This window comes from Microcebus murinus, chromosome 6, assembly GCF_040939455.1.
Source record: "Microcebus murinus isolate Inina chromosome 6, M.murinus_Inina_mat1.0, whole genome shotgun sequence".
Classification (NCBI taxonomy): Eukaryota; Metazoa; Chordata; class Mammalia; order Primates; family Cheirogaleidae; genus Microcebus; species Microcebus murinus.
Genome location: NC_134109.1, coordinates 109,282,845 through 109,294,931, shown reverse-complemented (window position 1 = coordinate 109,294,931; position 12,087 = coordinate 109,282,845). Strand labels below are relative to the sequence as shown.

Below are 12,087 nucleotides of genomic sequence, written 5' to 3'. Positions count from 1 at the left end.
AATATAGTATAATCAGGCCTTTGACCTTATTTCTCTGAAACTCTCTTTTGTGTGTTGACTACATCCTCCGTTGATACTAGCTGGCTCTAGCAGTTCCATGTGTCTCATCTAGACATAACATTCTTCAGAAGGAGAAAAAAGATCATGTCTTTCAGTGTATCATCTTTAGCAGAGTTTCTCAAGCTCAGAACTATTAACGTTTGGGGCTGCGTAATTTTTTGTTGTGGGGGACTGCCCTGTGCATTATAGGATATTTAGCAGCATCCCTGTATTCTGGTTTTTTGTTTGTTTGTTTGTTTTGAGACAGAGTCTTGCACTGTTGCCTGGGCTAGAATGTAATGGCATTAGCCTAGCTCACAGCAACCTCAAGCTTCTGGGCTCAAGCGATCCTTCTGCCTCACCCTCTCAAGTAGTTGGGACTACAGGCATGTACCACCATATCCAGCTAATTTCTTTTCTTTCTATTTTTAGTCACCTGGCTAATTTTTTCTATTTTTAGTGGAGACAGGGTCTTGCTCTTGCTTGGGCTGGTCTTAAACTCCTGACCTCAAGCAATCCTCCTGCCTCGGCTTCCCAGAGTACTAGGATTACAGGTGTGAGCCACCCGCCCTGCCAGCATCCCTGTAGTCTACCTAATAGATGCCAGTAGCAGCACCCTCACCACTACCACCACCAATTGTAACAAACAAAAATGTCTCCAGACATTATCATATGTCCCACTGGGGGCAGAATTGTCCCCAATTGAGAATCAGGAGTTCTTCAGGATTGAGGAAACCTTTATCAGAAACTATTATAAGATATCCCTTCCCCAACCCCCGTCCCATCATGTCTTCTTGACTAATACTGCTTCACATGCCCATGCTTAAATAAGTTGTCACGAACACCACCATGATTGATTTAGGAATCAATCAGTTCCCTCACCTGAGAGGAAAGTATCTGAAAAAATAGAGTTTTGTTCTTAGGATAGAGGAGTCTGAATGTTGAGTAGGCAACAACAGGATCTGCTATAGGGAAAAAACATTTCACACTAAAATTGCTTACCTATGGCAAGGGGTGTTGAAAGAACTATGTTGGACACATGCAGGCAGTTTGACAATTAGGTCCACAGAAGTGATTTTCGAATGATGATGGGTGAGTGTAATCTTAAATAAGGACTGGGCTTATGTTTATACTGTTTACCATTGAATCTCTAGCACCTAGCACAGATCCCAGTACATAATAGATGCTTAATGACTATTTTTTGAATGGATGAATGAATATGAGAAAATGCTTATGATACACTCTCATGGGTGAAATGGTGTTTTAGACTCAGGACCAGTTTTGGTGTGGTTATTAATACAGTTAGTTGAAATGAGGAAACTCATTTAGACTATGCTCATTCTTTTCTTCCAAATAAACTATATTCAGCTTCAAAGGAATTATGCTTTGAACTAAATAATGCCTTAAAATAAGAATTAAATATTTGACTCATAATATTGATGCCATTTCATTAAGTTTCTCATACTGCCTCCTTTAGAATTAAACATTTCTATGTGATAAGAACTCTTGATTAGCCACTAATTTGTGGATTTCTGTTATACTTACATTTCATATATATTAGATAGGAGATATAAAAGTACAAATTAAAGGATTAAACAAAAATTTTTATAGTAATAAAATATAGTTAATGGTTCAAAATATTTTTTGCTTATTAAAAAGTAATAGAGGCCGGGCGTGGTGGCTCACGCCTGTAATCCTAGCACTCTGGGAGGCCAAGGCAGACAGATTGCTCGAGGTCAGGAGTTCAAAACCAGCCTGAGCAAGAGCGAGACCCCGTCTCTACTGTAAATAGAAAGAAAATTAATTGGCCAACTAATATATATAGAAAAAATTAGCCGGGCATGGTGGCACATGCCTGTAGTCCCAGCTACTCGGAGGCTGAGGCAGGAGTATTGCTTGAGCCCAGGAGTTTGAGGTTGCTGTGAGCTAGGCTGATGCCACGGCACTCACTCTAGCCTGGGCAACAAAGTGAGACTCTGTCTCAAAACAAACAAACAAACAAACAAACAAAAAAGAGTAATAGAGTGATTAACTATGAGTCATTGATTTCTAAAATGTTGGTATACCACTGAGGAAAATGGTAACCACATCAGTTATTTCAGAGAGAATTTAATGTAGGGAATTGGTTAAGTAGGTGCTATAAGACTGATACAACATAAAGGGACATTGAGGAAGGGGAAACAAAGGGAAGAGATTAGGATTCTTAGAACCTCGAAGTTTGCAGAGGAGCTTTACAGAGCTGGTGCCAGTACTTCTGAGGAGTTGCAATGAAAATGGTTGAAGACTGGAACCAACTGGGCAACGCTGGAGAGAATAGCAAGGAAAAAAAGAGAAAGTCTCTTCTCCTTCCTTCCTTCTAGTCTCTTCCAGTACCCACTACTGGTGATGGAACCTAATAGGAAGTCGCTAACTGAAGAGAAATATAATTTGTAGAGTTCCAGCCTCAGTACCACAAACAAAGGGTGAGCGAGGAGTTGAAAAGCAGTAGCTTAGTAAGTGACACACTTAACTCTGAATGAAAAAGACTCAGGCTGGGTGCAGTGGCTCAGCCTGTAATCCCAGCACTCTGGGAGACAGCAGAAGGATTGCTTGAGTTCAGGAGTTTGAGACCAGCCTGAGCAAGACCAACATTTCTATTCCTAAAAATAGTAAAAAATTTAGCCAGGCAACTGAAAATAGAAAAAATTAGCCGGGCATGGTGGCGCATGCCTGTAGTCCCAGCTACTTGGGAGGCTGAGGAAGGAGGATCACTTGAGCTCAGGAGTTTGAGGTTGCTGTGAGCTAGACTGACACCATGGCATTCTAGCCTGGGGAACAGAGTGAGACTCTGTCTTAAAAAAAAAAAGAAGAAAAAGACTCAGAGAACTGGTCCTGGATTCAGTTAATTTTGGTTGGTTAGTTTTTTTGGTTTTGTTTTTTTTTTTCTGTATTTTTTTTCCCGGCATATTATGGGGGTACAGATTTTAGGTTGGTTAGTTTTTTTTTGTTTTTTTTTGAGACAGAGTCTCACTTTGTTGCCCAGGCTAGAGTGAGTGCCATGGCGTCAGCCTAGCTCACAGCAACCTCAAACTCCTGGGCTCAAGTGATCCTTCTGCCTCAGCCTCCTGAGTAGCTGGGACTACAGGCATGCACCACCATGCCCGGCTAATATTTTTTTTATATATATATATTAGTTGGCCAATTAATTTCTTTCTATTTATAGTAGAGACGGGGTCTTGCTCTTGCTCAGGCTGGTTTCGAACTCCTGACCTCGAGCAATCCACCCGCCTTGGCCTCCCAGAGTGCTAGGATTACAGGCTTGAGCCACTGCGCCCGGCCAGGTTGGTTAGTTTTTAATGATAGTCATAGCTGGAAAGAATACTTCTGAAAGGCATGGTGTGGAACAGGGTCAGCAAACCTTTTCTGTAAAGGGTTAAGTGGCAAATGTTTTAGGCTTTGCAGGCCACAGGGCCTCCATCCCAAATACTTAACTTTGCCTTTGTAGCACAAAAACAAGCCTTAAACAATATGTAAACAAATAAGTGTGTGTTCTGATAAAATTTTATTTATAGAAACAGGGAGTGAGTTGGATTTGGCCTGTGGACTATAGTTTGCAGACTTTTAATGTAGAATATATACATTTAGTGTAAAGTTAATTAGCGATAGTCAGTGTGGATTCATGGCCGGGCGCGGTGGCTTACGCCTGTACTCCTAGCTCTCTGGGAGGCCAAGACGGGCGGATTGCTCCAGGTCAGGAGTTCGAAACCAGCCTGAGCAAGAGTGAGACCCCGTCTCTACTATAAATAGAAACAAATTAATTGGCCAACTAATATATATAGAAAATATTAGCTGGGCATGGCGGTGCATGCCTGTAGTCCCAGCTGCTTGGGAGGCTGAGGCAGGAAGATCGCTTGAGCCCAGGAGATTGAGGTTGCTGTGAGCTAGTCTGGCACTCACTCTAGCCTGGACAACAAAGTGAGACTCTGTCTCAAAAAAAAAAAAAAAATGTGGATTCATGTTTAGAATAACCTTCTTGATACTTTTTAAATCAGGGGAACCATCTTCATAAATCTGATTGATTTTTTAAAAATCTGGCTAAAGAATGCCTCTAAGGGGAATTCTTTATTTATTTTTTTTAATTTTTTTATTTTTTGAGACAGAGTCTCCCTTTGTTGCCCAGGCTAGAGTGCCGTGGCATCAGCCTAGCGCACAGCAACCTCAAACTCCTGGGCTCAAGCAATCCTTTTGCCTCAGCCTCCAAAGTAGCTGGGACTACAGGCATGCACCACCATGCCTAGCTAATTTTTTCTATATATTTTTAATTGTCCAATTAATTTCTCTTTATTTTTAGTAGAGACAGCATCTCGCTTTTGCTCAGGCTGGTTTCAAACTCCTGACCTTGAGTGATTCTCCCGCTTGGATTACAGGCGTGAGCCAGAGTGCTAGGATTACAGGTGTGAGCCACCGCTTTCAGCCTAAGCAGAATTCTTTATAAGAATTTTTTAAAGCCACATATTCAGTTTTGTTTGCTTTAGTTAAAAATTGGCACAGTTGTACAATGTGAAGTACTTAATGCCACTGAACTGTGTGCTTAAAAATGGTTAAGATGGTAAACTGTATGTTACATATATTTTACCACAGTTTAAAAAAAAATGTAAATCCACTTGCATGGATACACTTCTTGTTATGGAATGTCACATTTTCCTCAGATATCTTGAATACTAGCAACATTTGGCTGGCATGAAACTTTATAAGGGTGCCAGTTTCTATGAATACATTAAATTCATAAAGTTTTCTTTTTATTTTTGTATTTTTTTAATTTTTTTGAGACAGTTTCGCTTTGTTGCCCAGGCTAGAGTGAGTGCCGTGGCATCAGCCTAGCTCACAGCAACCTCAAACTCCTGGGCTCAAGCAGTTCTTCTGCCTCAGCCTCCCAAGTAGCTGGGACCACAGGCATGCGCCACCATGCCTGGCTAATTTTTTCTATATATATTAGTTGGCCAATTAATTTGTTTCTATTTATAGTAGAGACGGGGTCTCGCTCTTTCTTAGGCTGGTTTCGAACTCCTGACGTGGAGCAATCTTCCTGCCTCGGCCTCCCAGAGTGCTAGGATTACAGGCGTGAGCCACCGCCCCCGGCGATTTTTTATTATTTTTAGTTAAAGGAAAAAGTAAATAGAATATTCAATATCTTCTTCTTGCATTCCAGTGGATCATTCTGTATACCTCTGGGGTTGCACACATCCACTAAAGAGAGACCACTGGGCGAGAGACCTATTTCCTAATAGGATGGTTTGATTTAATAGTGGGATAGTACATTGATAATCCTTATTCTTTTGTTATTCCCTTGCCTATATTGCTAATGGTGTTATCCTGATCTTGTGTTTTCATACCCATTCTCCCTTCCTAATCTATCTCTGCTTTCTTATCCATATTTCTATGGCACTTTACATAAACTTCTTTTATAATGCTAATCATATTGTATTTTCATCATGTGTTCCTAGCACCTAGCTGTAGCATACAGTAGGTTCTCACTGAAATGGTTTTTCTCTGTTGCTGGGGTTAGAGTGCAGTGGTGTCATTATAGCTCACAGCAACCACAAACTCTAGGCTCAAACGATCCTCCTGCTTCAGCCTCCCAAGTAGCTAGGACTACAGGCATGCACCACCATGCCTGGCTAATTTTTTTTTTAAGAAACAGGCTCTCGGTTGTGTTCAGGCTGGTCTTGAACTCCTGTCCTCAAATGATCCTCACGCCTTGGCCTCCCAAGGTGCTAGTATTACAGGCCTGAGCCACCATCACACCTGGCCTTTCACTGAATATTTTATCAAATTATGAGAACTAGAACTTAACCTAAAGTCTGACTAGCTTCTTATTGGATCATAATCTGAGCTGTTTATGGTGTCTCAAGCACTCTTCCTCACCTTCATAATTTTGGTCAGCCTTGGTTTTTTTTTCAGAGTCTTAAATGGTATCTTCACTACCATTGCAGCCTTTTTCCATACCAGTACTTGGCATTAGGAAGACTTGGACATAAATTACATTTGCATAGTACACACATTTCAGAATAATTCATGTATTTGATCTTGCTGATATTACTTTGTTAAACAAATATTTATTGACTGTCTGCTATATGCTAGAAACTCTACTGGGGGTACCAGTATGTATGAACATTTTAGATACAAGGAAATTGAGAAGTTAGATGATGGATATGACATTATATAACGTTTTAATGATGGAACTGCAACTAGATCCTAGGTCTCCTGACTCTTGGTCCATTGGATTGTAGGGGTTGCTATGAGAAGAGTTAGAGCAGTATAGTTGGTATGGCATATGTGAGGGCATTTGCTTGTGGTATTCTTGTGCTACTTGAGTGTTTTCAGTAGTTGAGGGGCTCAGTCTTTCAAAAGGAAGTGCAGTACATTTATTTAGACTGTGATACAGGTTCAGTTTGGCATACCAGTTACCTTACCTAGTCCACCCTTTCAGGGTAGTCAGATGGGAATCAGCATATAAATTTAATTGAAGATTCTCTGGAAATGGATGGTTTGGAGAATTCTATGAGGCCTTCTGCCCTGGCTGCTAGAGTAGTTGTTGACTCATGTGTGGTAGCCAAGTAGGGTCTCAGAGGGTAGCTGGCTACTCTGGTGTTTACGTGCATCTTGGTGTGGCCTCTATAGGATCAGCTTAGTATGGACCTTATCATTATTTGATGGTTCAGAAACTGCTTACTCAGAAGAGATAAAATTTTGAGAAAAAGAGATCACATTAACCAAAAGGTCAAAGACGTGTTTGTAAGTCAGAAGAATACCAGTGGTAGCTATGTATCTGGCTGAAGATATGGAATCTCTTATATAAATCAAAGATTCTCTCCTACTAGAGTCTAGCCTGAGATCAAATTAAAAGTCAGAAGGTTGCTTGCTGAGTAAGCATAGAATTAAGAGCAAGTTAATTAATATCTTCCTTTAGGCTTCAGGTTGTGAGGCCTTGGCCTTGTACTTCAGGGGTATTTCTTTCTTCAATAACTGCTGGACTTTTAGACTCAAACCACCCTGGCCTGTGGGGAGAGAGACTGTCCCTCCACTTTTCTTGAGATTAAGTTGTCAGAAAAGCTTCAGTTATTACCAGTTTCCTTACAGAGGACAGAAGTGGTTAAGATTTCCAGGAGTGCTGCTTACTTCATATTCATTAACTAGTTGCTTGGATAATTAAAAGCTGTTATCCACATGAGATGTGTGGTTTGTGCTCTCTAATATGATTTAGAAATAGCTTGCCTTTACCATCTTCACTTTGGTTCCTGGAACATTCTCTGCAGACAACTCATGTACTATATTGTCCACTTCCACTGAGCACTTTCTGTGGGCACACTGACTTTAGTCCCTGTTTTTTCTCCAGGGTCATCTAGTAGCAGGCACCCAAATCAGGCAACTCCAAAGAAAAGTGGTTTAAAGAATGGTCAAATGAAGAATAAAGATGATGAGTGCTTCGGGGATGATATTGAGGAGATCCCAGACACAGATTTTGATTTTGAAGGGAACCTGGCCCTCTTTGACAAGGCAGCTGTGTTTGAGGAGATTGATACCTATGAGAGGAGAAGTGGGTCCCGTTCCCGGGGCATCCCAAGTGAAAGGCCTACTCGGTACCGCCACGATGAGAACATCCTGGAGTCGGAGCCCATTGTCTACCGACGGATCACAGTGCCCCACAACGTGAGCAAGGAGTTCTGCACAGGTGAGTTGCACCAGGTCCCACGTCCCCCTGGCTGCTCTTTGCTTTCTTTTTTTTTTTTGAAACAGAGTCTCACTTTGTTGCCCAGGCTAGAGTGAGTGCCATGGCGTCAGCCTCGCTCACAGCAACCTCAATCTCCTGGGCTCAAGCGATCCTCCTGCCTCAGCCTTCCGAGTAGCTGGCACTACAGGCATGTGCCACCATGCCGGGCCAATTTTTTGTATATATATTTTTAGTTGGTCAATTAATTTATTTCTATTTTTGGTAGAGACGGGGTCTCGCTCAGGCTGGTTTCGAACTCCTGACCTTGAGCAATCCACCCACCTCGGCCTCCCAAAGTGCTAGGATGCTCTTTGCTTTCTATTATGCTTGAAACAAAAAGACTCTGTTTCTGAGTCAGAATCATACATTAGGAATTAAGTGGCTTGATGGTTGGCCCAGTATTAGTGTCTCTTGGGAATTGTGGCCAATATAGCAGTCTGTCGCCGTAGGGGGGAATTTCTCTATGTGTCTGTTTATATCCTTTATCTGGCAGGGTGTGGTCTGCTTTATTTAGTACTAGTTTTATGAGAAGCAAATAAAGGCCTTTGGTACTATCTAGATTCAAATCATCAGATCCGTTTGCACTTTGGCTTCCCTGTTACTACTGCCTATACCTTTCATCAGAAGTTCAACTCTGTTATACTAACTATTTGCTGGTGCAAAACCAGCTGAAGATGGATAATTAAAATCATTGGCTAAAATTAGGGATTCATTAAATTACAATTGTTTACCATGCTGTCCTCATTTCTTGTTAACCTTGGTTATTTAATTTGGCTAGCTATAATTTTTATGTAATAAAGTAGTGCTTGGTAGTTACCTTACCTTACCTTAGTGATGTTTAAGTTTTCTTTTCTTTTCTTTTCTTTTCTTTCTTTTCTTTTCTTTTCTTTTCTTTTCTTTTCTTTTCTTTTCTTTTCTTTTCTTTTCTTTTCTCTTTCTTCTTTCTTTCCCTTTTCTTCAAATGTACAGCATATGAAGCAGATAAAAGCAGCTGTGGGAGAGGCAGTTCACCTCCTCCCTGTCCCCACCCTACCACCAAACCACATTATTAACTGGACTTCTTGGATCACAGTTTGAAAACCATTGTCATTGAATGATCCTAATAGCTAAAGGGGAAATCATAATAAATCATAATCATTTTATTAGCAAAGGAACTGAGTATAATATTTTCATTTTGATTTGAAGTTTGGAATATATGGAATATAAATATTGAATGCTGGTAGCTGTTATAGGAAAAATTATAGAGACAGCTTAATTGCATTTGGAGGAAAATCAAATGTGGCTCTTTTATAGACAACAGTAGGGCTCTGTTGTATTTGGTTTTGCCGAGTATAGCAGCTTGTGCTAAAAAAGGCTGTCAGGCTAAAAAAGACTGCTAAATGGTTTCCAGTCTTTCACTAGCAGACTCTGGTAGGTATGCTTCTTTATTAAGGTAGTTTCCGTAAGTGGCAGTAATGGTGTGACTTGACAAACTCCTTTGATTTTTACTACATGTGTAAAGGCAAACAGCCTAGCTCAGAATCAGGCTTAAAAATTGCTGGTTTTAGGCCTTTCAAAGGTAGTTATCATCTTTAGGTCTGGTGATATTCCCAGATCTGCTGACTATCCACCTCTCACAACTCCCTTTTTTATTGCTCTCATTTGTAAAATAAGCAAGTGCTACTGGTAGCTGTCCATATTATGGTCCGGATGATGCTGCTGAGGTTGTTGGATTTTGCAGTATGTACTGTCCCTGAAATTATTTACACTGCAGGAAAATTCCTAAATTGGTGAAGATTATGGTCTGCCTTGGAGTGAAGTGGCTAAAAGTATGAGAATAACAGTGAGAATAAGGAAGGATTCTCAAATCTAAAAGAACCTGAGAAAACATTTGCTAAAGTAGACAAAAGGAAGGTGGAAATTTCTTTCTTCTACACACTCCAACTTGACCTTCACACCTCTTTTGTTTTTAATGACAGAAGTGAAAAGTTCTCTACTTTCCTTTAAGTTACTATCAGCAAACATGCTACAAACCACACATGCTGGTCCTTGGCCAAGAACTCAGGTATGGCGGCTTATGTGTAGCAATAGTTGCACTCCACTGGTTCTTGACAGTGAGGGGACAAGAAGCCCAGCAGCTTCATGCCATCTGGTTTTTGTTCTTAACAGTGACAAGGAGTGGAAATGTAGTCCCTTTGCCAAGCAGGGCCTGAGCTAGCAAACAGTTGTCTTGCTGAGCAGCTTCTCCTGCAGGTGATTTTTATCTGTGTTCCAGCTCCAAGGCACAAGCCTCAAGCAGGTTTTTACTGAGTGGTAGTCAGATAGTGCAGAGCTGGGACACTTTTCCAATTGGATCTGCTATCCAAATGTTAGAATCAGAATAAGGCAAACTATCTAAAATATTTGGAGAAACAATCTAGGACCATAAAATGTTAGTGTTAGGTTGCTTGATCACCTAGCATAATTTTCTCATTTTATAGATGGACATGAGGCCCAGAGAGGTAGAGGCTCTTTTAAACCTTACCCCTCACATCTCCTTTTCTCTTCTGAATTTCAATAAAGAGGAGCAAGAATACAGTGTAAGAAGAGAATGGCAATTTAATGGCAAAATAGACTATAGATAGGTCTCTAATGTATGATGGTTTGACTTACAGTGTTTTGACTTCAGGTTGATGTGAAAGCAATTCTCATTCAGTAGAAACTGTAGTTCAAATTTTGAATTTTGACCTTTTCCCAGGCTGGCAATATGCTGTAGGATACTCTCTCTGTTGCTGGACACTCACAAGAGCTGCAGCTCTCAGTCAGCCACACAGTCACTAGAGTAAACAGCTAAAACTCTATAGTGGACTGTGTTGCCAGATGATTTTGTCCAACTGTGGGCTAATGTAAATGTTCTCAGCATGTTTAACATAGGGTAAACTATGATGTTTAGTAGGTTAGGTGTATTAAATACATTTTCACCTTATAAGATTTTCAGCTTACATTGGATTTATGGGGATGTAGCCCCATTTGTAAGTTGAGGAGTATCTCTATAGTCTTTTCTCTTTAGTACTGTACTCTGTCAGAAATGGACCAATTTAGATCAGCAGTTTACCGGAGTGGCCTGAATAGCTCCCCCAGTCTGGCCTTGTGCCATTTATATCCCAGAATACCAAATACCTTATTTTCTGCTGATTCCCAGAGTAGCAAAACGAGAACAACATGTTTATTACCCATTGGTTATGGCTTGGGATTTAGGATTCTGACAGCTTGCTGCTGGTGTCTACATACTGACTTCATGCTAGGTGGTGTCAATAGTATATAATAAGCCATTATTCACCAAGTACTCATATTCCTCCTGGCAGTACTCCTTGCCAGCTATGGTGGGCTGGAGGGCAGGCAGTATTATGATAGGTTTGTTGATTGGAAAACACATTCAGGAAGCAGCTAAATCTAGCTCTTTGTTTAACCCAAATCTTTTTTTTTTTTTTTTTTTTTTGAGACAGAGTCTCACTCTGTTACCTGGGCTAGAGTGCCATGGCGTCCCCTAGCTCACAGCAACGACAAACTCCTGGGCTCAAGCAATCATTCTGTCTCAGCCTCTAAAGTAGCTGGGACTACAGGCATGCGCCACCATGCCCGCCTAATTTTTTCTATATATTTTTAGTTGGCCAATTAATTTCTTTTATTTTTTAGTAGAGATGAGGTCTTGCTCTTGCTCAGGCTAGTCTCGAACTCCTGAGTTCAAACGATCTGCCTGCCTCGGCCTCCCAGAGTGCTAGGATTACAGGCGTGAGCCACCGTGCCTGGCCCCAAATCTTTTCTCTGTGGAGAGTCCTTTGAGTCCTTTGGCAGGGTTGCTGTGTCTCCAACAGCCATGGACTGTCAGACATTTCTCTAGCTTTGGCCCACCCTGCTAAATAATGGTGTCCAGTGGTCACCACCTGGATTGATCAAGATCTCTCTGGATCCAGACTTATAATTTGAAATTCTTTAAAGATTCCATATGTATATGCACATGCACATGTGTGCTCATTTTAAATATAAACTCCTTAGTGTGTGTGAGCACCCTTCTGTTCAGTGGAGAGAACTCACAAAAAACACTGCTTAGGAAAGTGGTAAGGTTTCAGAGAATATTTGCTCAACACTCATAATATTCTGAAAGAAAGGCCGGGCACAGTGGCTCACGCCTGTAATCCTAGCACTCTGGGAAGCTGAGGCGGGCAGATCGTTTGAGCTCAGGAGTTTGAGACCAGCCTGAGCAAGAGCGAGACCCTGTCTCTACTAAAAATAGAAAGAAATTAATTGGCCAACTAAAAATATATACAAAAAATTGTCCA

General features: G+C 41.0%; 1 protein-coding gene across 4 annotated transcripts in view; it reads left to right on the top strand.

Annotated features, from left to right (window-relative positions):
* Positions 1-12,087, top strand: part of EDC3 (enhancer of mRNA decapping 3) — a 70,488-nt gene that overhangs the window by 35,977 nt on the left and 22,424 nt on the right. For all 4 annotated transcript variants that reach the window (XM_076004551.1, XM_076004549.1, XM_076004550.1 and 1 more), the window contains exon 5: positions 7,415-7,750. In XM_076004551.1, coding sequence (XP_075860666.1) covers positions 7,415-7,750 — 336 coding nt within the window. The remainder of the gene's footprint in view (positions 1-7,414; positions 7,751-12,087) is intronic.